At 61.2% G+C, this 27103-nt stretch overlaps 1 protein-coding gene across 12 annotated transcripts in view; it reads right to left on the reverse strand.

Annotated features, from left to right (window-relative positions):
* Window positions 1-25906, reverse strand: part of MCF2L (MCF.2 cell line derived transforming sequence like) — an 89046-nt gene extending 63140 nt beyond the window's left edge. For 4 of the 12 annotated variants that reach the window (XM_073212330.1, XM_073212332.1, XM_073212331.1 and 1 more), the window contains exon 1: window positions 15356-15872. In XM_073212330.1, the coding sequence (XP_073068431.1) occupies window positions 15356-15446 (91 nt within the window). In that variant the 5' untranslated portion in view covers window positions 15447-15872. The other 8 variants (XM_073212335.1, XM_073212334.1, XM_073212336.1 and 5 more) reach the window with 6 other exon arrangements.
* Window positions 25907-27103: the final 1197 nt, after the last annotated feature.

Consider the following 27103-nt stretch of genomic DNA (forward strand, 5'->3'; position numbering starts at 1 on the left):
GCAAGAACGACAGATTGGCGTTAAAAACAGAAATTTCCTTGACATCAGGGAAAGTGGAAACTTGGCAGCTGCATTTCTGCATCACCTACAGGACTGCAGAGGGAGACTGGGACTCGGGACCCACTCCCCACACCTCTGTGGGAAACTATGAGGGCTGCCAGGTCACAGGGTGCTCTCTTGAAATGTGCTTCCGTAGAGGCACCAAGAACAAGTTTTGCACCATTAATTAAAAGCATCACATTTACCCTCTTTCTGCTTATGCATCTGGATCCCTGGGTGGCTTCACGACGAGCAGAGATGCTGCGTGTGGCTCGCAGTCACGTGCCTGCAGGTGCATGCGGACATGCTCCCGAGAGGCACACACCCCGGTGTACAGACCGCGTGCACCCTCGCCCTCCTATGTCGGTGGCCCCGGCCAGGCTGGCTCCAGACCCCAAGGTGGGCCGGTCCTGCGGTGTTTTCTTGGAGAGGGTTTTCGGGAGCGCCTGCCGGGTCCCACGCTGATGGTCTCCTCTGCTCTGCGCGCCCTGCCCTCTGGTCCCTCTGCCTGCCTCCAGGGTCCCCGCTGGCTTGGAGCCTGGACTGCCCGCTCCTGGGCCCTGCACACCGGCCCCTCACCCACCAACAGTCCTGAATCACGGATGGGCCGTCAAACCAAAGACAACGTGCCTCCCCCTCATCTCCAAACCCACCACGCACACACCCTCTGGGCCCAAGGTCACAGCAAGCCTGAGAAGGGCGTACGGACTGGGCTCGCGGGCCTGAAGCTCTCGAGGTCCCATGGCGAATCCAGAGCAGGCTGCCGTGGGGGGCGTGATCCGGGGCGCACAGCCACGGTGCTGCTGGGGCCGGGACATCTCTGCAGCGTCCCTCCCCTGCACTGCGATCTCCATCATGCCCAGGGCCACTGGCCTGAGCACGCGCTCCTACGACTCTGCTCACCAAGGCTGCCAGACCTGGAGCTCCGCCCGCCCGGTCTGTGGGGTTCCTGTGGCCAAAGGCACGGGAAGGGTGTGGCCGCCTTTGTGGAGGGGCTGGCCTCTGCCCACTTCCACATCACTTATGCCGTAGGAGCCACAGGCCACGTGAGGTCAGGCACCCACAGCCCACACCCACCGCCCGAGGCAGGGCACCAGCCATGCTCAGGCCCAGCCCGGGTTGGAGGGACGTGGCACATGTGGCCACTGCCCCTCTGAGGGTGGGCCGGTTCTCCACCTCAGGAGCCCAGTCAGCTGGGTACCAAGTCACCGGTCACCCCCGAGGGTGGAGAGCCAGCATGGGGTCAGCCCTGCAGCCGCCCTGGCCCTGCCCAGCCACCCGCGTGCCAGCTCTCGGCCACCCTCCTCCCAGCTCAGCTGGCTCCACATTTCTTTGCACGTCCCAGGGCCTGGGGCCTCAGGCTGCCAGCAGTGGGGACCGAAGTGGCCATGAGGACTGTCCCACTTACACGTACTTTGTGTCCAGCCCCCACTCTCATTGCTTCTTGTTTTATATGGTGCATAACAAATGTGTGTGAAGTCACATGGGTGCACACTGCTGCCTCCCGAGGGGACAGGAGCAGGCCTGGGCCCCGTGCTGGCCCAGCAATCACCTGATGTTTGGCTGGAACCCCCTGGAGGGGGCTGTGAGCAGGGCCAGCCATGGCCTCCTGCTAAACAGGAAGCCTCCGCTTGCCTGACTGGAAAAACAGAAGCGGGAGCCGCCAGAGAGCACGGCTGTGTCAACGAGCTTCTCCCTCTGGCGGGCAGGGCCTGGGGCCCAAGTGCTCGTCACAGAGGCATCACCCCCCAGGTGGGGACGGTGCTCCATCTGTCCTGCACAAGCCATGGCCTGGCGGGCACCTCCTCTGCCAGCAGCCTCACCTCCCAAGCTAACAGCCAGAAGGTGCTGTGTGCGGACGCATGAGAAGGCAAACACAGCTGGGGCCTCCGGTGAGGGGGGCGCTGCGGAGACGTGGGCACTGGTGGGGCGCGGCCGAGGCCATGCACGGGGTGCTGTGGGCAGGGGGATGGGTGGTGGTGACCTGTGCTCAGAACACCTGACCTGGGTCTTCCCGCCCCGGGAAGACAGACGGCAGCCCCTGCTGGAGGGCAGAGAGGGGCTTTGTTGTACCAGCTTTATGTGGAGAGGCGCAGGCACCTTTCTGGGCTGACCACCTGTCTGGTCTCAGGCTGCACAGAAGCTCTTGACTCTGGGTTCCCAATCTGACCCACAAGCTGGGTCTGTTTCCCCACCGAGAGGTGGAGCACAAGGCGACCTCACACTCCAGGGCTCACAAGTGCCACCCTGCTCATGGGAAGGCAGGGACTCACCTGGGGTGGGGGGGAGCAGCCAGAGCCAGGTGCCAGCTGTGCTGAGGTCTGATCGGGAATTTCGTGGGGGTGACAGGTGGAGCAGCTTGGATTCCAGGGAGGAGGCCTGCTGAGGGCCGAGTGGGTGGGCACCGCAGCTGTGGGCCCTCGGGAGTGGAGAGGCAGCACGCATGGGCCCAGCAGGCAGGCCTGAGCAAGACGGCGTGAATGCTGGGGGATGACGGGGCAGGTGCTATGACAGGAAGACCCTGCAGGGGTGGCCTGGGCTTGCTGAAGCTGTTTTCCAAAGTTAAGTTTCTTTTCACGGGAAACATGGAAAATCATAGTCCAAACGGTGCCTGGTCCGCCCGCCCTGGCCCACACAGGGCAGGGCGGGCAGGGCCCAGGGCCATTGGTAACAGCCCAGGGCTGGTTGCACTGTGGGTAGTTTAGAAAACGCCCCACAGACAACGTGCTTGATTCGATCACCACATGCCTGTGCTTTGGGACACGTCTGAATGGTTCTCAGAGGCTCGGGCCAAACAGGGTCCATAGGAGCCGTATGCTCAGCTGGGAGAGGAGGAGGAGGCACGGCCCTGGGACAGGAGGCTCTGGGGGAGTCAGGTGTGAGCACAGGACACAGCCTGGGCTGTGTGCCAGGCCTGGGCCCCTGGGGTCCCTTGAGGGGCTGTCCTGGCGTTGTCTGATTCATCTGGGATGCGCCAGAACCCAAGGGGCTTTGGGCCACCACTGTCTGCTGCCTCAGCATCACCAGCCCAGCTCTATCACCAGCACTCAGAGCATTTCCGTGGCTCCCGTCTGCAGAGGGGACACAGGGCCAGGGGGTGCACACAGCCAGGTGTGGCCTCACGCCCCTCCCACAGCCTGCACGGGTGCAGACAGGAGCTCCCTCCCGCAGGTGAACAGGTTACGATCTGAGCCGGGATGCGCTGGGCCACAGGATCAGAATCCTCAGCCAGGTCAGCCACCTCCTGCTGTCCCTCCTCGGGTCACAGGACAGAGGGCTGGCTGGCCCCAGGGGGAGCCATTGGCCACAGCCAGCAGTGGCCACAAGGGATGAAACTAAGATCCTGGCAGCAGAATCTTAGACCAAACAGGGGACTTGAGCTCTGAAATATGGTGCCGTGAGGCTGGTGGTTCCGGGCCTGGCTGCGGTGGGCTCTGTCCTAAGCTTCCCTCTCCCAAGCACACGTGTCACCAGCAGGGACCAGGGAGAGAGCCGAGTGCCGATCCCATCTCAGCAGACACCAGCTCTCGTCTACACAGCGGGTCATGTGGCTGCTCACAGGCCCTAGTGGGTCCAGGACAAGCCTGGGCTTGAGGTGCAGCGCTTGGGGACACCGGTGGGCCCCAGGCCCAGTGCCAGGTGGCTGGGACACCGTGACTCGTGCAGTGGGGAGAGGAGGCCTGGAAGGCGGTCCTGAGACGGGCGTGTGCACAGTACCACTGCTCCCACTGATCCGTGTCACGGGTGAGACTGAGCCCCTTGCCCCAGCCACAGCGAGGGAGGGGCCGGCCCTGGACCCCGGCCAGCAGGCTCGGGAGCAGCCTCCGTGGCACGCCAGGGTCCATGCCAGCTGCCCTTGTTCTGGTCCTTCTGCTGGGCTGCCTGCGGGGGAGGGGGTGTCCTCAAGGAGGGGCAGGCACCCCAGAGCATAGGGACCACCCTTCTACTGCCTGACTTTTCCTGCGACCAGGCTGGTGTGGTTGGGTCTCACTGCAGGGCTGGCCAGCAGGGCTGCGAGGCCGCAGGGCCACTGGTCCCTGACCAGTGGGCTCACCAAGGTAGCTGCCACATCTTAAAATGTCTGAGACACGTTTCTGCCCTCAGATTCACCCAGGGAGCCCCTGCCGGGGCCGTGCCACCTGCCCCCACCCCACAATCCCTGGGACTCTGACCATGCCGGTGGGCGTTCCACACCCCGTGTGCTCATGCAGGGGCGCTGGTCAGGGAAGGAAGGTGGGGACAGGTGGAGAGGTCTAGGTCTGGGGTCCGTCTCAGTGCGGGTCTGGGGAGCAGGCGCCTTTCTCCTCGACCCCACGGGCTCCAGAGATTCCCGGATTCCAGAGTACAGCCGCGGGGCTCTCTGGGGTGCCTGCGGTCGATTCCAGGCTGGGTCAGGACCCCTGCTCCGCGCCGCATGTTTGCTCACATGCCTGCCTCCTCTCTGCGCTGCCCAGCGTTGCCTCGGTCTTCCTTCTCACACCCGATTCGACCTGTGAAGGGCCACCCTGGTCTCAGCCCGGGCTCTGTCCCTGCGGCTGCTGTTTTAGCAGGACCAGCTCTTTGCTGCTGGGAGGTGGAAACTCCCTGCCGGCCAGAGTCACAGGAACGCTGGGCAGCTGTGTGCACTCCCGGCCACGTCGGGGCTTCCTGGGGACTGCGCCACCTGGGCTACAGGAGAATGTGCCCAGTGATAGGACGTCAGGCCGCCCAGATGGGGACGGCCCCCAGCAGCCCCAGGAAGGGCTGCGGGTGTTCTGGGGGGCCCGGGAAAGGATCCTTTAGATCAGAAATTCTATAAGCCTCCACTTTTGCCCTCAGATAAATCTGAGATACAAACTAGCTGGAGGCATAGATGGAGAGCATCGTGTCTGGCTCACGAGGAGGTCTGGCGGGGGCCCCCACATCACCTTCCGCTGGCTCACGACCGTCCAACCCTCACCTTCCCAGGGCGGGCGCTTCTTTCCAAAGTCTGCCCTCAAGGAACGGAGGCCCAGAGGGAGTGGCTGGAGTGCGTCCCATGCCCAGGGCTGCTCCACAGACAGCAGCCTGGCTGCCCAGGGGGTGGGGGGGGCACCTGGGCACAGGTAAGTCAGGGCCTGTTTACGTTTGGCCTCATGACCCCAACTCAGGTCCCAGGTTAGGTATGGTCTTGTAACCACACCGGTTCCGGCTAATGGAAAGGAGGTATTTTCCTTGTTTTGAGGAATTATTTTAGATATGAGAAAATTGCTAGGGGTGTCGTGAGAAGAGCTTGTAACATGAAATTGTACGCATGGCCTGAAACCCCATCCACAGGTGGAATGCTGTCAAGTGAGCATGTGGTGGGAGGAGAACAGAGCAAACTCTGACTTAAAATAAGTCACTTGTAGTGAGTGGAGACAGGAGAGCTCCCTGACTCAGGAACGAACAGCACCCTTCACAGAACACAGGGTGCAGCCCGCAATTCCAGGCCCCGCACCCCTGCCGCCTAAAGGGCAAGGCTAGCGATTGCTTCCAAATGCAAATTTCAACTGCATCTAAGCTGATGCATTTAGAAAAACTTTCTCACCTGATTCATTTACAAATATCTGATAGACTGTTGGACTATTTCCCAATTCCTGATAAAATCTCCAATACATTAATGAAATCATGCAGAAAAACAATCTGCTTTTATTCCTCTGCCGCTGAGTGACGCAACCAGAAAATGTGTTCGAAAGGGGTCTGTGTCATTCAGGAAAATACCCTCCAGGTAGGAGAGTCAGACCCACAGTGGGGGACTCCAGAACAGGGGACAGCGGCCCGCCAGCCTGCCCTGGGCCTGTTCAGGGAAGTCCCGTGTGACCCCCAGACTGACTGCCAGGGCCAGGCCAGCCTGCTTCCCGGAGCAAACACCATCTCAGGGCCCCGCGGGGCGGAGCGCACCCCGCCCCGCGCACAGCAGGTGCAGAGCGGACACCAGGGGGGCGGGTAGCCCTGCCTCCTCCACCACCACAGGAGGGCTGCGGGGCAGCTTCCCTGTGGGTTCAGGAGGCTCACCTACTGCCCTCTCTCCCCCAGAGCAGCACCCCACAGGGGCTCCCAGCCCGCTGGCCACGGAGACCCAGGCTGGTCTCTCTCCAGCACCAGGCACGGCACGGCACACCCTGGACACTCCTCCTGCTTGGCCCTCGCAAAGTTCATTTTTCTGAAAATCTGTTCCCACACAGAAGTCACGGAGAGAGCTCTGAACACCTCTAGCAGGGAATCTTGCAAAATAAAGGTTTACTCACCAGAGCAGACACACGTCGCATGTTCTGAACTAAACTGCAAGTGGGCACTGTCGGTGCACTGCTCTCGCCCCTGCCAGTCTGGCTGCGTTATTTTGCTTTCAAGGCCCTGGGTGCAGGATGGGTTTGTGCCGGTTTCATTTTATTTAACACGCTCTTTACTTCCTGTTCTCGAAAAACCAGACTTCTCTAGAAGTAGAAACAGTGGTCTCTCTGTCTCCGACAGGCCTGACGGTGTAGCAGTCACGATAAAAACTCCACAACAGGCCTTTAATCTAGTGATACCAACATTTTATAAATCCTAGTGGTCTTCCAGCATAAGACAGGGACAGAAGTTCGTCACTCATGCTGCTTTTAGGGTGGATAAGGTTCCCTACAAACCTGAACCAGGATACAGATAAATTACGGGGAAGACATTGCCAGCCTTGTGTCTCACACGGAGCCTATGAGCTGAGAAACCACGCAGACATCGAGCTCATCTCCCGCTGGTGTACGCCCTCCAGGGTCCCCCAGAGCCAGCCGCCCAACAGCGTGTGCCCCTCACGCCTGCAGGAAGGGCCTGCACACACCTGAGAGAGGCTCTACGGGAAAGGTCCCAGGTCCTGCTCCAACACTGGACGCCAGCACGCGGCCTCCCCTGCCGCTCTGCTCCCCTGGTTTAGACGCATTCCTGCGATGGCACAGCTGCACCCCTTTCTGTGAACACGGCAGATAAGGAACGCACGGTGTCATGCACCCTGGGCAGAAGCAGCCACACCCGCACAGCAAACAGCGAGTGCCATCAGATGCCATCTGTTTCCTCTGAATCATGACCCAGGCTGTGCCTGGAGACGGCTGAGCATGCCGCCCCCCGAGGAAGCTCCCACTGTCGGGAAGGCGCAAACTGCTCCGAGCGATCGCCTGGGCCCAGCCTGGTCTGTGCTGAGGAGCCAGCAGCTGAACCCCGACAAACTGTGGAATGGTTGGCATTGGGTGCCCCCGACCCCTCATCGGCATCCTCAGGACCAGCTTGGAAAGGACGGGGCACGCTTGCTGCTGGCAGAGACCCTATGAGTGCCACCCGCATCTGTCTCAGGGGCACGTTCAAAACCCCCTTGCGCACCTGTATTTTGACACGGCCTCTATGTCCAATCCTCGCAGACACTTGGTATGACAGCCTCCTCAGGGACACAGGGACGCCAGGCTTGGAGGCTGCCCCTGCGGCCACGCCCTAAGCCCCACTTCTGGCCCAGCAGTGCTGCGTTCTGGACCAGGAGGTCCCAGAAGGCCCTTTCACTTCCTGCTTGCCTCACACGGTTCCCCAGCTGGTGGGGGGACTCAGCCCTGCTCCTGGCTCAGCTGGACTTCGCTGTCACATGAGCAGCAGTTCCGAGGGCACTACGAGGGGAATTTGGACACTCAGCAGAAGAGGAAGGACTGAGAATCAAAACAGAAACCGCTGCCCAGTACAGACTTCATGGGGCTGCCGTGCCCACCTCCCAGGGCAGGTGGGACCCCGTGTGTCTGGACCAGTATTTCTGGGAAGCACTGGAAAGGGGGTTGGAAGACCACCTTGGAAGACGTCATCCACCCAGGCTGATGCATGCCAGAGACCCTGGGTCCCCAGGCTGCCGGCCCCTGGCTGGCCACCCCACAGCCGCCCGCGGTCCCCACGGCCCTCCAGGAGGGAGGGCACTGCAGCCCAGAGAGGCCGACGGGTCAGAGCGACTCCGCCAAGCACCCGCACGTCCATGCCCCATGAGGCCAGGAGGCCCGGCCCGACTCCACCGTCTGCATCTAGAGCATCTGTCTGGTCTTGGTCTCCAGGACTGGCTCACGGGGCTCCTGCGTGTGCAGACGAGACTGACAGGAGGAAGGGCCTTTCCTGTGGCCCCACAGCTGATTTTCTTGGCAAAATATAGACTGAGACGCTGGCCACAGTGGCTCCTTCCACTGGTGTAGACGCTTTGTCAGGGCCAGGGTGGGGCACGTGTATGGCTGGGTCGCAGACGGGTGCTGCTTGTACATGGCGGTGGGCTGGCACCTTTCCCCAGACAAGGGTCCCATCCAGAAATACACTGGCCCCAGCAAAGCGCCCTGGAGAGGGTGCTCAGCACGCCTTTCCAGGGGCCTGTGTCCTCACCCGCTTCTCCCATGCCCTGACTTTCCCTGGGAGGAACTCCCCGGTGGGGGTCTCGCCAGCCCCCTCCCAGGAAGGAAGAGGCAGGACGCGGCCCAGGGCCCTGGCCGAGCGGTGGCCTTGGCCTCCCGACTTACTGTAGCTGCGCAGCCCTGAGCCGCCAGCCCGTGTGAGGCCCTGGGGTCTGACCTGCCCCGTCCCATCACTGACACCAGAATTCAACCCCACGGCAGCCTCGCTCCCCTGCAGGAAGAAACACGTGGCTGTTTTACAGACAGACCGAGGCAGCCATGGGCCCCACGGGCTCCCCCGCCAGGTGCTCAGAGGCCCACTCACTGCGACCTACTCAGTTCTTCAGGGGCTTCAGAACCATGGGATTCCAAGAATCCCAGCTGCCACCCGGCCATCCTGGCCCCCTCCCCGCCCGAGGCCCTCAGGCGGGCCCCACTGCCCAGCCCTGCCTGCTTCCTGGCCTCTGCTGTCCACACGCCCATCCTGGCATCCGGAGTCACCACGGTAACAGCAAAGATTGGGCACCTGGCCAGCCCGTGGGTCCACGCAAGCCCAAGCCGCACTCTCAAACTCAGCACCCACACCACATGCCCTGTCATGGAAGGTCACTCCTGACGACTGTCCGGGACAAACGATGCTTTTCTGACCCCTGCCCATCTGCAGGATGGGGGATGTTCAGCTGGGCAGGGGGCAGAGCTTGGTGATGGCAAACCTGATCTGAAGATGGGAGTGTGGAGCCAGGCAGCGCCCTGGGAAACAGGCAAGGCTCCCGTCTTCACGGTGTCCTCCCCGCCAGGACCGGGTCCCGGTCACCGCGCGGGCAGTGTCCTCACCACAGGGAAGACGGGACGGCCAGTAGCGGGGCAGCACCCCTCGCCGCAGACCAGGAGGCTTTCTGAATTCCAAGCTGAATGAAGAGGCGTGCTTCCCAGACTGGCTCACCTGGGCAGCCCCGGGCTCTGCCCAGACGGGCTGCAGTTTGCAGCTCCCTGGAAAGGTGACTGAGGAAGACGCTTTGTGTCACTGACCCTACACATGGTGGACCTCAATGTGCGAGGCAGCTGACCTTCAAATGAGTTACTCAGTGCGCCCCATCAGGGGGTGGCCAGCACCCCGGGACTAATGGCTCTTGCTCTGTTCAGCGTTTCACACGTGCCCTTCCCTGCGGAGCGCCCTCCGAACGAGGTCCGGCTGCAGCTCTCGGGCTCTGGCTAGCATGGAGGGGATGCTCATGTCCACAGGAAGGCATGTGCTTTTGGTAGCTGAAGACGCGACTTGGTCGTCCAGGGGTAAGTGGGTGGAAGGCTCATTTTCTCATAATCCCCCTTCCCTGAGCGGCTCCGAACTCCAAGGGACAAAGCCACATGTGACTCGGAAGACTTCCCCTCTTGCCAGCACAAGAGACCCGTGAGGACCCTCTTCCCACGGCACAGCCACTTGCCTACTGGGACGAGGCCGCCCTGGCCACTCCAACACGCCTCCTGCGAGTGACCCCGCGAGCCCCAAGGACTCACCCCCAGCTGCAGAGGGCAGCCAGGGGCACTGCTCAGAATGAAGGTAGTAGCCCTGCATTTCTGTCCCGGAGACCCAGACAGCCTGTCCGTCGCCCGTGGCCGATGAGCACACGGGGAGGTGCTGTCCCCGGTGTTGAGTCTGCTGCCCCCGTGGTTACCCATTAGCCTCCCTCCACTGAACTTTGTTCCCTAAAATTTGTGTGCGAACCAGATGGCTTTTCATTTCCGTCTCCCCGTGCACTGGGACGAAGCACTGAAAGATGGTTCCTCCCCTGAAGGCCAGCATCTGCCCACTCCACCCTCATGTTTGCACAGACTCCAGGCCCTGAAGGAGAAGGGACGTCTGGCCCACCCTGGCCTCCTTCAAGGCCCAGGGGAGGCCCTGCCGGTGTGACCTCCATGTGCTTCTAAGGAGGCATTCAGAGCTCGAGTGCAGCCGGGGCTCCACAGTGCCTGGGAGAGACGCGGCTCGCTGACACGTTAAAAGGACAATGGCCTCCAGAGCAACTCCACTGTGTCACCCCCACCCATCCCATAGAGTCCAATGCTCCAGACACAGGCAGCAATTTTCAAGAACAAACAGAGGTGGAGGCTGTATTTGTTTAAAGGAAGGTGACCAGAGCAGAGACAGGTGGCCCTGTTCCAACGCCCCTCCTGTCTCTGCAGCCTCTCAGTCAAGGCCTGGGGCACCTGGTACCCTCTCCCTGGATGTCTGTGCGGCTGTAACAGGCCTGGGCAGCCGGTACCCTCTCCCTGGGTGTCTGTGTGGCTGTAACAGGCCTGGGGCAGCTGGTATCCTCTCCCTAGGTGTCTGTGTGGCTCTAACAGGCCTGGGCAGCTGGTACCCTCTCCCTGGGTGTCTGTGTGACTGTAACAGGCCTAGGGCACCTGGTACCCTCTCCCTGAGTGACTGTGTGGCTCTAATAGCCTGGGGCACCTGGTACCCTCCCCCTGGGTGTCTGTGTGGCTCTAACAGGCCTGCGGCACGTGGTACCCTCCCCCTGGGTGTCTGTGTGGTTCTAACAGCCTGGGGCACCTGGTACCCTCTCCCTGGGTGTCTGTGTGGCTCTAAGAGTCCTGAGGCACCTGGTACCCTCTCCCTGAGTGACTGTGTGGCTCTAACAGGCCTGGGGCACCTGGTACCCTCTCCTGGGTGTCTGTGTAGCTCTAACAGGCCTGGGGCACCTGGTACCCTCTCCCTGGGTGTCTGTGTGGCTCTAACATGCCTGGGGCACCTGGTACCCTCTCCTGGGTGTCTGTGTGGCTCTAAGTGTCCTGGGGCACCTGGTACCCTCTCCTGGGTGTCTGTGTGGCTCTAAGAGTTCTGGGGCACCTGGTACCCTCTCCTGGGTGTCTGTGTGGCTCTAAGAGTTCTGGGGCACCTGGTACCCTCTCCCTGAGTGACTGTGTGGCTCTAACAGGCCTGGGGCACCTGGTACCCTCATCCTGGGTGTCTGTGTGGCTCTAACAGGCCTGGGGCACCTGGTACCCTCTCCTGGGTGTCTGTGTGGCTCTAACAGGCCTGGGGCACCTGGTACCCTCTCCCTGGGTGTCTGTGTGGCTCTAACAGCCTGGGGAGGAAAGGATGTGCCCCACCTTGTGCCCTGTCTTGGAGCCCAGAGAATTCCTGAGCTGCCCTGTCACCCATCACAAATGGCCTGCCCTGTTCCCCAGGGTAGGGACTCCACAAGCAGGGGAAAGATTTTCCCCAACTCCCTGTCTGAGAGCAAGGCTGTGGGCAGAGTCCACAGACCCCGACCAGCAGGCGCCCAGCCAGACTCCCTGTCCTCATGGAGACCAAGCTGCTGAGACAACAGGGCCTGGGGGTGGGGAGCCACGGTGGGTGGGCCTGTACCCCACAGCCCCTCGGGGCTGAGACCCCACAAGGACCCAGACACCTCAGGCCCCCAGCTCTGTCCTGGGCCAAGCTGTCGCCCTGCGGGCTGGGCTAAACAGGGAGTTTGGGGGAGGAGGTCAGAAGCAGTGACTTCAACTGCGTTTCCAGAAATTACCAGATTTCTTCAGAGCTTGACAAGTTTGACCATAAGGAAATACCTTCTCTGAGTAAGCACACTTTAAATAAAACAGCACATTTTCTTCTTGTCTTTTTGGGTCTCACCAGATCCCATCTGGGCGTTCGTGTTCCCCAAAGGCAGCAAGAACCACGTCAGGCAGGTGGTCCTGTGACTCCCGCAGACGTGAAGGCCGGGGTGGGCACCACTCGGCGGGGCCAGCGCCACGTCTCCCCACGTGCCTGTGCTCTCCTGCAACCGCTTTAAGGAGGCGTGGAGCCCTTCCTCGGCATCCTCTGGCCTCGGCCTCGGCCTCCAAGGCCCCGGGGCACGCCAGCCCCACAGCCCACCATCTGGCACCCAAAGCAGGCCACATGCTGCTCCGTTTGGCTGGGTGCGGCCTCCCGCCCCACAGAGACGGTCTCCCTGCGGCCAATCCCCGCCTTCAGCACATGCTCTCTGGGAACAGGCAGAGGATCCCAAGCCGATGCTGGAGCCATGCTGCTGTTCTGGCCTCCTTTGGAGAGGGCCTCACAAAATTGTTGTGTTTTCAACATTTTTAGGAGCACTAACTTTCTAAGAGGAAGGAAGCGTCCCAAAAAAGTCACCGTTGAGTATCTAATGCTCTCACTGCGCACAGTGGGGCTTCCTCCAGAGTTCCTACCAGAAGAACCTTTGTTTTTGGCATGGGACCTTGTGTCCAAATACTTTCCCTTTTTACATTCGCTACCAGGAAGCTCAAAGGGATCTTCTCTGCTCACATACAGTCATCAGCCCACCCAGGTGCTTCTGTTAATTAATTCTGCTCCTGTTTAAAATCATCCATGCCAACCTGAAACATGTTTCTATAAAGATAAAATTTCAATTCTAAGTAGCACAACAGTTTTCTTGGCTTGTGTCCCAGAGCAGAAGAGCACAGGGTGGCGGCCCTCCCTGAGCGATGGAGCGCCTGCTGCTCCATCACAGGACAGCCAGTTGTTTCTGACGCGGCAACTCCTTGCAGGAGAGAGCAGGCAGGGCTCTCAAGAGTCGCCTCTGACTCCCACCTGCTTCGTGTGCCATGCCTGCCTCTGGCTGTCCGAGAGAAGTCCTGCCTCCCAGCTCTGCCTCCCAGAGGCCCGCACTGCGGTGGGGCCTGACGGCGGATCGTCTCCCGACCTGAAGGTGCGTCTTTCAATCTGCAACCACGGAAAGTGGCTGCAGTGCCTGAGGGGGCAGGAGGTCTGTCCGTGGGGACACAGGGGCCGGCCTGGCCAGACGCGCATGCATGAGTGGTCTGTGAGGAAGGAGCCCGGGCACACTCCCAGGCAGGAAGGGGGGCAGAGGCCAGAAGGCCTCTCTGCGGTCAAGGAGAACTGGAGCAGTGGGCGCCTGGCAGCCGGTCACTGCTGCTGCTGGTGGAGGAGCAGAGCCGCCGAGCGCCAGGCTGGACGTTCAGGGAGGCCGAAGGGGCAGGACAGAGGAGGGAGGCCGGGGGGGACAGAAGGGGGAGGCCGGGGGGGGACAGAGAAGGGAGGATGGGGGGACAGAGGGGGGAGGATGGGGGGGACAGAGGAGGGAGGCCAGGGGGGACAGAAGGGGACAGAGGAGGGAGGCCGGGGAGACAGAGGGGGGAGGCTGGGGGGGAACAGAGGAGGGAGGCCAGGGGGGGACAGAGGGGGGAGGCCAGGGGGGGACAGAGGGGGGAGGAGGACGGGGGGGAACAGAGGAGGGAGGCCAGGGCAGGACAGAAGGGGACAGAGGAGGGAGGACAGCGGGGGGACAGAGGGGGGAGGCCAGGGGGGGGACAGAGGGGGAAGGCCAGGGGGGACAGAAGGGGACAGAGGAGGGAGGATGGGGGGGACAGAGGAGGGAGGCCGGGGGGGAGGACAGAGGGGGGAGGAGGACGGGGGGGGACAGAGGGGGGAGGATGGGGGGACAGAGGGGGGAGGACGGGGGGCAGAGGGGGGAGGACGGGGGGACAGAGGGGGGAGGACTGTGGGGACAGAGGGGGGAGGACGGGGGGGACAGAGGGGGGAGGCCGGCGGGGACAGAGCCTCCGTGAACAGGGCCTCCCGTGCCCACAGGCGCTCAGCTGTCATGGCCAAGACGAGGCTGACAGGCAGAGCCGCGGGCCTGGGATCCCAGTGGTGCTAATGGCGGAGAAAGGCCGCCGGGTGCGGGGCCCCCTCCCTCCACTCAGCAGCCCCCCAGCTCTCATTTCACGCCAGGAGGACCCACTTCATAGCGGGGGACACCCTGGACACCCTTGGACACAACCGCACGGCTGCCAAGCAGGGACAGGCCCAGGCCCGCGTTGCCCTCCTACGTGGGGCCTGCAGGCATCAGGGTAATTCGACCCCTTGGGAGTGGGGGCCGTGGTGTCACCGGCAGGGCCAAAGCACAGAGCCCCCATGGCCAGGGCGCCTGGTCAGACACTCGGGGACCTACGCGTGCTGAGTGCCCTCCCCACGGCTGCCTCGGAGGAGGATGGGAGTCACACGGTGGGCATGCCCCCCGTGTGTGCCAGGCAGGGTGCACATGCCGCCCCTCAGAACCACCCCACGCGCGCCATGTTTGGGCAGAAGTCTGGGGACTTGGCAAGAAGGTTGTGATCCTGTCACCCTGACCCTGTGTCGTTTGCATGGACGCAGCTGAGCCCAGAACGAGAGCCTGGGGGCAGGAGCCAGGCCGTCAGTGTGGGCCCGCCCCACCCCAAAGGGGTCCCCACTGCCCGCTCAGCCCTGCCCAGGGCGCCAGTGGAGGCTGCTGTCCCTGGGCAGGGGAGGTCCGCACAGGTTTTCTGGGCCTGGGGCTCTGTGTGCCCTCTCCCAGGTGTGCACTGGCCGGCGCCAGCCTGGCAGCTCACCAGCCCCAAACCCCAGCAAGGCGTGGGGCACGTGCGGCATTCAGGAGGTCTGTCCAGGACCACACTCGCGCCCCCCACAGCCCAGCGCCTGCCTGAGGCTGCAGTGACAGAGTGGACCTCCCTCTGGGCCCCCAGGGAGGGTGGGGGTACAGCCAGGCTCTTCCCCACCCCACCCGTGGCGCACCCTCCCTCCTCCGGACGTGGTTTGTAAAGCAGTGGGGACCGTGGGCTTTAAACCTCGCCTCCTGGCTGAGCCGACGCTACAGGCGTCCTACCCTTACAGCAGGAGCGGCGACCAGTGAAGCCGGCCGTGCTGGGGCCCCCCTGAGGCCCCTGCGCAAGGAGGGTGCAGCACACAGGTGCTCCTGGAGGGGCCCTGGCAGCTCTCCCGCCGGCCCGAGGTGACCGAGACCAGAAGGCAAAGGAAGCCAAATAAAACGAGACCCTTTAAATGAGTCACAAGGGGCACCCACTTTCTCGTGACAGAAGCACACAGGGAGGCGCCACCCCTGAGGGGACCCTGCACCCACCCCCATGGCCCACTGGTGCCCCCGGCCCCACCTCACCTGGCTGTGGGTGCCTCGAGGCCCCCCGGCACCCCCGGGGCAGCAGCCAGAGCCAGCAGGGGGCTCCCCGTGACGCAGCCTTCTCGGCCATCTTGTCCGTGTCCCGTGCGGCTGCACGGCGCGGGCTGGGGTCTCCGGGGTGGGCCCACGCAAGAGCCCAGAGACGCCCGCAGCTCCCCGCCTGGCAGCCGAAGGCCAGCAGGCCCCGCAGAGGGGCAGGGCTGCTGGGCGCACGCAGGGCTGGGCTCACGACCGCTGTGCCCTGGCCTGCAGAGTCCGAGCAACGGCAACAGCCTGTCTGGCAGCTCAGAACCCCCCTCGCCCGGGCCGCCTCCTGCCACCCGCACGCGAGGGCCACACGGCAGACACGGACACGGCCCTTGCCGCCCCCACGCCGCCGATCTGCGCGCACGTCCCGGCTGTGCCCCCTTAGGAAGGGGGCTTGTGCCGGCCGGGGCTCCCCGTGCCAGGGCGCTGCTCCCACTGCCCAAGCTGAGCACCTTCTAAGCTCAGGAAGCCCCGAGTTCACACAAACAACTTCAAGGCGGGAGGAAGGGCGGGGCCGCATCCAGGCTTTCTTGAAATAAACTGGAAGTTCCGCAGACTGCTGCTCCTGCCTGCGTCCCGCTCAGAAGGAGACGACAGCACCGCTTTGCTTGGCAAGCGACACTCTACAGTGAGACGCAGCCCCCGCCCTGGGGCCCGACCCTGGCGCCCACCCGCGCCGAGGGGGGTGAACGGCCAGCGTCCACTGTGCTGGGAGGTGCAGGGCATGCCCGGGTGTCCCCGATCCTGACACCCACGTGCAGGCAGCCCATTTCAGGGACATTTTAGGCATGTTAACAGGCTCTGGGGACTTAGTGCATCTCACAGAATGAAACACGGCAGAGGGTCAGTGCCTCGGTCTGTCTGAATGACCACCTTTCCCCGCCCTCCCTGGGGCCCTTTCATCAGTCAGTGCTATTAGAGGAGGCACCTCTGGTCTGCAGCAAGGTAACGTATTTAATTTCAGTGGCTGCGTGCACACCCCTGGTTGCCTTGCACTGAGGGGACCCTGCCATCCTGATGTGTCCTCGCCAGGGACTGTGAGGTGGAGGGGACCATCGGTCAGGGAATGTAGTGCCCATATTCAGTATTCTGCAACACATGACTCCGCCCAGCACAGTCCTTGGTCACGTGCAGGTTTGCACCTCTGAGCACTAAAGGTGCCAAGAGCATGAGAGAGGGTAAGTGGAGCACCTACTGGTGCCCATGCCTTCCACGACCACTGGGGCCAGCACCTGTGCGAAGCAGGTGGCTCTGGGCCACTGGGGATGTAGGGAGTGACCCTGGCGTCCTGCAGCACCGTGCTGGAAGAAGACACAGAGGAAGGCAGCGTGGCGCCGGGGGAACCTGGTGAGCAGCCAAGCTCCCTGCGCCCAGGAGCAAAGCAGGGCCCCCACCAATCCACAAAGCGCCAGCAGCCAGGCAGCACCTTCATGCTGCTTCCAAGCTGGGGCCCGTCCCGGCACAATCGGGAGGAAGCAGATGGTGTTTAATGTGGCCCAGCCAGGACGCGGGCCTCTTCCTGTGACCCGGAGCTGGGCCGTCCACCACCAGCTTGCGCGCCTCGGGAAGGACGCGTGGAAACACGGCTGCTGGGTGCCCACGGGAGTGGCCCACCACTCAGGGCTGTAACCAGTGAGCTGCGGGCCTGTCGTGTTCGGAGGTGGGCAAGGAATTTCTCTCCTGCATCTGTCACCCATGTAAGCTTTAAAACAGGTACAGAATTCGTGAGAATTTGGCATGTGGGGGCAGTGCCAGGAGAAGGTGGTCAGGCTGCACGTGACCACGTGCAGTTTAGGAGTCCATGTGCTCTTTCCTTCAAGTGGGCCCAGGTTCATCCGATTTCTCCTAAATAGCTATGTTTTAAAGGTGTTATGACTGAGAGTGTTCCCAAAGCTCGGTTCCAAGCCAGGAGCCCGCCCACTATGGGACGGTTTCTTCCGCTGCTCATTTGCAGCCTTTCGGTTTGGTGAACTTGGGAAACGACAGGACTTTCCGAGCAGTGGGCAGGCATCGCCCTCTCTGAGCGCCTGGATAGCTCCCTGGAGAAGAGCGCAGAACACCACCCCCTCCTCTCAGGTCGCCAGCCTGCCGTGTGCTGAGCACCGTGTGGGACGCGGGAGGGACCAGTACGACCTTTGAGGGCTGGACCGACTCCTTTCGGCCCCAAGAGTGTATTTTATACCACTTGGCCTGTTTTATATAACAAGCTACTGTTAGGAAATTCATATCAATAAATGGCATGATCTTTGGCAGTAAAAGTGCATTAAATTAATCATGTTGGGGGAGCAGGGGGTCATTCAGAGAGGGCCTGAACCACACGAGACCCTGGGCATTGAAGTGTCCGTCCCTGCCTGGCTGACGAGCCAGGGGAGCCACACGCCGCGCTGAGGACCCGGCTGCAGATGGTTTTTCTCTTTGCCAAACAGCCGTGTATAGAAAACGTTCACGGTGTGCACATGTGAAAGGCCAGCACATGCAGGTGCGAGTCCCCAGCACCACCGAGCTCGCCTCCCTCCTGGGACAACCGGCCCAGCCTCCCCTCACCACCCGTGGTGCCTGGGGCCTGCTCACCGTGCCTGGTGCTGGCACCCCACCCAGTGCGCACAGGTGACTCGCTCTGGGTACTCTCCCTCATCTGGCAGCACTGGGGCCCACAGGCTGCATAGCCCGATGACCTCCTGCTGCCCAGCCCGGGCCCCAGCCCCTGCCCCTGGCCCTGCTCTCGGCAGCACCCCACACACCCCCACCCAATGATTCTGGAAAGCCCACTGCCAGTCCTGCCTAAACTGATGGGCATTTAACAGGGGACGTCAAGTGGGGAACAGGCGGCGAGGGGCAGACGCAGAGGCAGCCTCCTCCTGCAGGGGGGCTGCCTCGGTGCCCCGAAGCCACAGCCTGGGGACTATTAGAGGCATGTGTACCTCCTTGTGAAACTGGATGAGGTGCAGCACCCACCTGAGCAGAGCTGAGGTTTGGAAGACTTTCACCAAAGTTTTTTTTCCTAATTGCTGTTAGTTGTAACCAAAGAAGAGCGTCTAGAATCCTGGTCTTTATATGTACTAGTCCCGATAAGTCTTGCTCTGGGGTGAGTTCTCCTATTCAGCTGGTGCAGAGACGGCACCAAAGGTACCCCACCAGGAGCGAAGGAGCCGCTAAGAACACAGCCTCCCACCATGGCTCTCGGCCACGGACCTCCACCCTGAGCAGCCTGTAGGCTCACACCACAGGCCCCAGGGGAGGGTCTCGAGAGCCTAGAACAGATCTTTATTCTTAGGGAACTCCAACATATTTGGGGGACCAAAGCTCATCTTGGTGTGATCAGCAAACAACAAGCACAGCACAGAAGGAAATGCTACACGCCGCTGCCCGGAAGGGGGTGCAGCTGGGAGGGCTGGCCCAGAGGAGGGAGCAGAGGGGGCGAGGACACGGGCATGACCACCACCTGGAGATGCTGGACTGGGCAGGTGGGGCACCGGCTGCCCAGGCACCCATTCTTGCTGTGCTGGCTCAGCCCCCAGCCTGCTGCATGCTAGGTCCCATCCCAGCCACACTCAGCCTTCCCGGGGTGCTGAGGCCAGAGAGTGGTGTGCAGCCTGGGTGATGGGGTGACGGCAGGTAGGCCCGCACAGGGCTCTGCCCTTCCCTCGTCACCCACGTCCAGCTAGCCTGCCCTGCCTTCAGAGCATGCCCAGCACCTGACTGCCCACACTGCCTGCCACCTCCATGCCCGCCACCCAGGTCCCTACCAGTCAGGGCCAGATAACGGCTCCATCACACAGCAACCTCTGCCTTCTCAACAAGCGGCCAGATGAGCCTTTAAAAACCTCCATGACATCGTGTCACAACTCTGCGTACGTGTCTCAAAAGCTTCCAGCTTCCCTTAGTCCACTGAGGTGCAGCATGGCCCACAGTCGTGCAGAATCTGGCTGCTGGGCACGCGATTGTAAACGTAGAAGTTTCAACCCCCAGGACCTGAGAACGTGGCTGCAGTTGGAGATGGGATCTTGGAAGACATAATTAAGGTAAAAAGGGTCGTTAGGGCGGACCCTAATCCAATCCGACCCGTGCCCTTCTAGTTGGAGGAGGTCAGGCGCAGGCACGTGCAGAGGGCCGACCGCGTGAGGACACAGGGAGAAGGGCGTCTGTACACCCAGGGGAGAGGCTTAGGGGACCCCGCCCCGCTCACGCCTTCACCTCAGACCTCCTGCCCCTGGGACTGGGAGGCACCCACACCCACTGTTGGAGCTGCCCAGCTGCAGGGTTTGTCACAGCGGCCACAGTGGACAAGCGCCCCAGCCCAAACCCATGGGCTTTCATGCCCTGCTACCCACCCAGCCACACGGGCCTCCTTCTGTTCCACTTTCACACACCAGGGGCTTCCAGACCCCACAGCACAAACAAGAACAGCTGCATTTTGTGCAGAATAGTCCAAAAGTTGCATGACTATTACACAGCAAGTTCTCAGGTGCACTCTGCCATTTCTGGGTGAACCAACCATTTTCAGGTATTAGCCCAAGCAGACCCTATGTGTACATGATTCTGCACAAAGGGAAACTGGCGAAGGGGGTGCAGGATCTCATGGTCTGGGGGGTCCTGCTCTGCCTTGTCACAGGCTGACTATCTCAGACAACTCACACTGGCCCAAGGTCCCTCGGGACGCGGCTTCAGCCCCCAGAAAGCCTGGGGAACAGAAGCCTCAGCACCCCACCTGGCAGACTCCTGGTTGCAAGGAGCATCGTGCTGCGACTGGCGGCAGGACATGGCTCTGGTTCCCGGAAGCCCAGACATGACGCTACCCCAGGGCCACACACCTGCCAGGCCAGCTACGGAGAGGCAGGTGAGGCTCATTCCCGGGGGCGGGGTGACCTGAGCCAGAAGGGAGGCAGCCAGCAGGAGGCGCCATGTGGTGGCCCCAGGCTCACAGATGGGGGACGCCGGTGGGACCGCCAGGGTGGGAGACGGAGTGGGCAGCACGCTCACCTTCTCCAATTTTAAACTGACCACCTCTGCTTTGCTTCGGTCGAGTCTTTCACAAGCTTCATACAATCTGCAGACTTCGTGACATGAAGGGAATATACTGGGATTTGGGCAGAATGGGAAACGCCATACCAGCTTGACCACGGCTGGCCTGCAGGCTCCCTCGCTAGAACCTTAGTTTCTACGTCTGTACAATGGGCATGGCGGCTAAGCCTCGGGTGGTTGGACAGATGAAAGGAGATACTGAGCACCGAGCACCAGAGGGTGAGATAATAAAGAAATTTTCACAGCGTTATGTGTCAATTCCTATTTGGTAAAAAAACAATTCCCCCTTTTATTAAAAAATAAGATTTAAAAATCATTTTTCAAAAGTTAAGTTCTGTAGAAGACTACATGATTTCTTTGACTCAGGAACTGCCCACATGTGGTCTATTTATTTATTGAAAAAGCAAACACTGAAAATAAAAATCACACACCTAACAAGGGGGAGGTAAGTGAGGTGCAAGCACATCGCGTCCCCGCCCAAGTGGAGGGGAGCCGGGCCCGGAGGTACTGACTGGCCGGGGGGTGCCCTCCATCCCCTCCTTCCCTCCACACTCGCTGCCTCTAGAAGTTTTCTCTGGAGTAATTCAGGAAGTTACCGCTTCCCACAGAACAGAATCGGGGAGGACATCTTTCATGGTTGCTGGGCCGACAACAGTCACTGACGTACTTGGGGGCGTGCAGGCTGGCTTCCAGGACCCCGCGAAGGAGTACCCAGCGAGCTGCAGAGACCAGCACTGCCCAGCTCTGGGGAGGAAGCCAGGCTGAAGGGAGCACCCCGCTGCAACTGCCAACAGCTGGTTAGAAAGCAACTTCGCCTGACTCCTGTATTTTCAAGAAAGTATCTCCCTCAGCACCATTTATGTTCTTCAATAATGCATGGTAAGCTATTTTAATGTAAGTTATTTTGTTTCCATTTTAGCACAACTGAGAAACGGGTGCAGTGCCGTCTTCTATTCCTGACCAAGCCTGTCGGAAGCCTCCTCACTGGGCCCAGGGGTGAGGGGTGGGGGCCTGGCAACCCAGTCTGGTACAGAGCAAACAGGAGGTCAGCAGGGTGATGCTGACCATGGGGCGTTGGCATCAGTCAGGGGCCCCGGGGCGTGATGGGCATCACTAAGGCCCCAGCAGAAGGGCCCCAGCAAGCCCCACAGGGAGGCCGAGGGAGCCGCTACTGGAGCCATCGCAAGCACAGAAGGAGCTCCCCGGCGGAAGTGGGTGCACCACTGGCCAGAAGCGGGATGCCACGTCCTCGGCTGGAGCCAGGCTGCCCTAGGTGGGGGCCAGGGCCCCCAGGGGCGGGAGTGGACTGAGGGGTTCATCAAGCTAACAGTTGGCAGCCACAAAGCTGGGCAATTTGTAGGAAGAGCCCAGACCCTGCAGCCCCACGAAAGGCGGAGGAGCACGGGGCCCTGGGGGCAGGGGCAGCCCCACCCTCTGGAGCGCGCTGTGTGCCGGGCTTGCTGTGTGTGTGCTTTCTGTCCCGTTTACCCAACAATGTCCATTTTTGCGACAAAGAGACTTCACAGATCAGGTCTGTCAGCTACATTCACTGTTCTAGTTGGGATTCTCTAGGGACCTCCACCCACCCACCTACACACGTCTCCTTCTCCTTGCTGGTGGGTGGGTCCGGGGAGAGAGAGTGGGTGAGGAGGAGTGAGGGTGGGCAGGTGGGGGGAGAGAGAGTGGGTGAGGGTTGGCAGGTGGGGGGATGGGTGGAGGCGCAGGTGGGGGATGGGCAGCTGCGGCCTACAGCGGGCACCCCTGGCATGCTCGGGCTCTCTGGGAGGGGCACGGAGGAAGACGAATGCTCATCACTCGGCTATTGCTGGGCTGGCGGCACTGGGGCCCCACATCGTCCTGCCCCACAAAATGACAGCAGCTGAGTTTCTGGCTGAAATTTAGCTTCAAAAGTGAGAAACGGGCAGGAAGCAGGAGTCCAGGCCTGCACTGCAGCCCGTGGAGTGGGCGCATCACCCACTGTCTGCTGCAAACCGATGATCTGTTCCCTCCACGCGCAGTCGACAGTTGTGTGTCCTCACTGGGAGGCATTAAAACTTTAAAATATGATATAGCTTATATTTTTACTGTCTTGCATGCAACCGCATCCATTTATCCATCCAACTGCCCACCCCTCCATCCATCCCCCCACCCATCCGGCACCACCATCCATGACAAGAGTTAGTATCTTGCTTAAGGTCAACCAGTGGAGGAGGTGGCCCTAGATTTAGAGATTCTTCTACTGCGGTGGTCCTCCTAGTTTGGTTCCTGGACCATCAGCATCACCTGAGAACTTAAAAGTGCAAATTCCCAGGCCTCGCACAGACCTCCTGATCGGAGCCTTTTGGGTGGCATCCTGGCATCTGCGATGATCCCGTCGGACGGTCCGTACGCTCCAGTCTGAGATCCACCATCCTTGGCGTTCCGCACATGCTTACATCACCCAGACCCCTTAGCATTTCTTCCTAAGATGTTTCTTACTCTTTCACTAATTACTGGACATCTAAAGAGAAAACCATTTAATTTCCATGTAATGGAAATGCTGGAAAAGGAGCCCCACCACTTAGAAGGGGCTTCAGCCATGGGAAGTATTCCTTCCTGGTGATTAGAGACCAGGCTCAAGAGCACCCACATCTAGATCCTCTTGAGTCAGACCCTCGCAGACTGCACGGGAGGCACGCCTTTTCCTCGCTCGCGTGCAGACCAACCCAGAGAGTGGACGTCCTGCACGCAGCAGAGGCAGCCCAGGAATCTAAGGCTGGGGCAGCAGCAAAGACAAGAGGCGCCTGTCGGTCCCGGCGGCCACGGAGGGTGGGCTCTGTGGGGCGGGAACAGGCGCAGAGCCCCGCGGAAGGTGCACCGATTCAGTCCTAAAGGGGTGAGGCCCCTGCCCCCGGCCCTACACCAGCACACAGGCCGACGGCCTGACGCCACCAGCCCGCCCACAATCCCAGACGCTGTGGGGGTGGAAGGGCTCCGTGGGCTCCAGAAGAGCCACTGGCCACAGAGGGTGCACCTGGGATTTGGAGCTGGGGTGATGGGCGTGCCCGCCGGCATCAGTGTCCCCAAGGGCGATGTGTGCAGGCCCCAGGCGCCGGCACAGAGCTGCATCAACACTGCAGGACTCAGCCCCGTGGCCCCCTGCAGCCTGAGTGACAGGTGGCTCTGTGCTGGAGGTGGCCATGAGACCCGGAGGGGCAGGGCTGTACCTGAGGGTCCTGTCCCCTAACTAACAGGTCCTGGGGCTTCAGAGCCAGCGTCTGTGCCCCTGGATTCACAAGGGTCTTGATGAAATCTGCAACTGTGGGCAGCACAGATGTGGCAGGGGACACGTTTGGGAGTCCTTGCTCAGGATGAGACAAGCACGAAGGCCTGGCTCTGCACAATGCAGTGAGCAGTCGGTGTCGCCCCCTCTCTGGAGAAAGCCCCTCTATGATTCAGAACGCACGCATCTTTCCCTAAACCCCAGGGATGACATCACTCCTGGAGCGGCCCCACGCCTGACTGCGACGCTGTGAAGGGCGTGAGGGGCAGACAGGCACCTCCCGCTCCGGGGTGATGCGGTTGGGGGGGCACCCCATGACCCCGCAAATCTGCCGCCCCCTGCCCTGACCTCAGCCAAGCAGGAGAAGGCAGCTCCCTTTCTCAGAATAAGAGGCCAGATGGCACAAAGTGGCTTTATTTTCTCTTGACCCATATACAATAAATCCAGTAGCTTTAATCACAAAACCACCATTAAAAACTCAATGTCTCCAAAAGCCCTGGTCAGACCGATACACACAATGATGCTTATACTGATTTAATCATTGCTTTGCTCTTAAAATCGGGGTCGGGGGATCTTCTACTTGAGGTGGTAGGGGGGAGATACCACGTCTAAACCAAATAACCGACAAAATCTAATCCTCAGAAAGTATTAGAAGGGCAAATAACACAATACATGGCAAAATCAAGCAAAAAACCCGGCAACTTACTTTTAATGATACATGATTATTTTCCTCTTCATTTCAAGGAAAAATAGTTCATGCAGACCGTTTTCCTCCTGCAGCACAAAAACTCAGATGCGACTAATTGAAAGCCACCAGCAAGGCAGGGCCAGCTCAGTGTTTCTTAGACCTATACGAATCCATTCAAACTGCTCCTCCAGGCTGATTTTAAGTAATCTTTTAATTAATACAGAAAATAAACCTCCAAGTATGCTCCTCTACCATTCTTTACCCACGCCGTTTTCAAACACTTGTCTTGGGTTTACATTAATGACAAGAAGAACTACCTGATTAAGCCGGATTTTCCTCCTCAAAATGAGCTTCTGAGAGGCCCACACCCCTCCACCAGGTTCTCAGAGCCCCGGACTCCGGGCATCTCAATGCACAAACACCTGAGCTTCTCCCTTGCCGCGGCGGATCCTAGAAAGCTGTGGTCACCCACCTGCAACCATTTCAACTACGCTCTGCGCAACAGAACCGCGCCGAGGGCCCTGGCGACCTGTCAGCGGCCAGCGCCGCCGCACCGCCCTAGGAAAAGAAAGCATGAGGGCTGCCACCCTAGAATCAGACGCATCCCTGCGCTCAACGCGTGAAGCCAAGCTCAGCACGGAATTCAAGGCCAGCGGCTCCTCCTACCAGTGCGCCTGGAAGCCGCGTTTAATCTCTGCACCATTTCTTCCAGGGCCATCTCCTCATTTCTCAGCCAAAACCGCATCCTCCGACGGAACCCGCGGCTCTGCGGAAGCTGCTGCGCCAGGAGGTGCGCGATGGGTGCGGCAGGCGAGTGGGGAGGGGGCACGGCCGCGCCTCCCTGCCCGGGATTGGTCTCCGAGCCGAGGGGCGCGCCCTGCGCCGGGGGGCTGCTCGGCGGAAGCGGAAGCGGCGCGCGCCCGCCCGCGCGTCCCCGCGTCCCCCTGGAGCCCCGCGGGCGCACCGCGAGGCCACCTGGGAGGTCTGCGCGTGCGCCCGAGGTCAGCAGGGAGTCCCGTGTGCGCCCCCCGAGGTCACCTGGGAGCCCCGCGTGTGCACCCCGCGAGGTCGCCTGCGACCCAGCCGTGTGGGCACCCGGCGCAGCGGCCCCGGGTCCCTGCGCCCTGCCCCGGAGGCGCGCACGCAGGCAGGCCACACTCCAGGCGGCTCGGCAGCCGCCCGCCCCCCGTTTACCTGCGGCTGTCACCGTGCAGGTGCAGAGGCCGCAGCAGCCGAGCGCACCCTCCCCGCGCGGCCGCATGCCGCTGGGCGGCCGTAGTCGGTGGGTCGGTGGCCGGTCCGCGGCAGGGGCGCCGCCTGCCCCAGGTCGCGGGGCGCGGTGAGGAAGCGCACGCAGCAGGCTGGGCTCTGCGACCTCGCCATGGCTGGCAGGGAGCCACCGTGTGCATTCTACACCTCGCCCGGCAGGTGCGAGTCATGGCGGCCGCCACACGGGGAGGTGGGCAGGAACGCCTGCGTGCGGGCGCGCCTGGAAGGGCTCTCCGTACCCAGGGGCGCCGGCCTTTTGTGGCTGGTGTTGGAGTTGGCACGCCCATCCTCACCGGAGTATCCGGGAAGACGTGCGCACTGCCGCCAACGGTTTGGGAAATGTGAGCACTGCGTGGCTGAGGTCCAAGCTGTAGCTCATGTCATACAACGGGTGTGCCAACGTCGTGCTATGGCGACTGCCACACCAAGCTGGGCCCCAGGGGTAGAAGGACGGAGGTGACAGCATTTACGCAGCGGGGTGGGGGGGTGGGGGGGCTGGGAACGTGCATTTCTAGCAGAATCCCAGTGTTGCTGGCTCTGCTGGTCACACTTCCACCAACTTTCTACCGACAACAGGAAGGCCCTGTGTCCCCCGGCCCCGCTCTCCCTGAGCCCCGCCGGCACTGCCGAACTCGCCGCTCACACTCTGTTCCCTGACACCTCGCACCCCCACTCTGTTCCGAGGCCCCTCTCGTCGGCGACATTTCTGGGACCAAGCCGCTAACCCGGCTGTGCCCAGGGTTGAGTGGTGTCTGCTGTTCCGTGTTCACCCGGCCAGGCCTCAGTGCCCAGGAGTTCACCCAAACGCCAGTCTGGACGTGGCTGTGGGGCATTTCTTGACTGATTAACGCGCAAGTCAGTAGACTGAGTCAGGCCGTCACTTCCCCGACGTGGGTGGGCCTCGTTCAAGCAGCGGACGTCCTTAAGAGGAGAAGGTCTCCGGGAGCTGGGAAGCTGGGAAGAGGGACCCCTGCCTCCAGACGCCTGCGGGCCTGAGCTGCAGCACCTGCCTCCCCTCTGGTCCCCACCTGCCCCCTGCCTGCAGATTTCAGACCTGCCAGCGGCACAGTCCCAGGAGCTGGTCACTTAAAGTAAATCCCCTTCCCCCTCCTTCTCCTCAATCTCTACCGAACCTTTACTCTCACCTTAGATTATGTCACAAATGGGGTTTACATTTCTATAAAAATCATTTAATAGTTGCCTAAAGGATAGCACCACCACCCAACATCTATTGAGCACTTACGTGTCCCCGGGACCTTGTAAGCGCTTCCCGCGGTATGAACCCGGTTAGTGTTCACAAGGATCTGGGAGGCGGGGCACTGCTTTCACCCTCTTCTACAGAACAAGGCACAGAGAGGTTCAGTAACTTGCCCAAGGTCACAGAGGTGGTAAGTGGCAGAGGCAGGTTTCAAACTTAAATGTTCAAACATAGACCCAGAAAACAAGTGCTGGCTTCAGG

The sequence above is a fragment of the Manis javanica genome, chromosome 9 (assembly GCF_040802235.1).
Source record: "Manis javanica isolate MJ-LG chromosome 9, MJ_LKY, whole genome shotgun sequence".
Taxonomy (NCBI): Eukaryota; Metazoa; Chordata; class Mammalia; order Pholidota; family Manidae; genus Manis; species Manis javanica.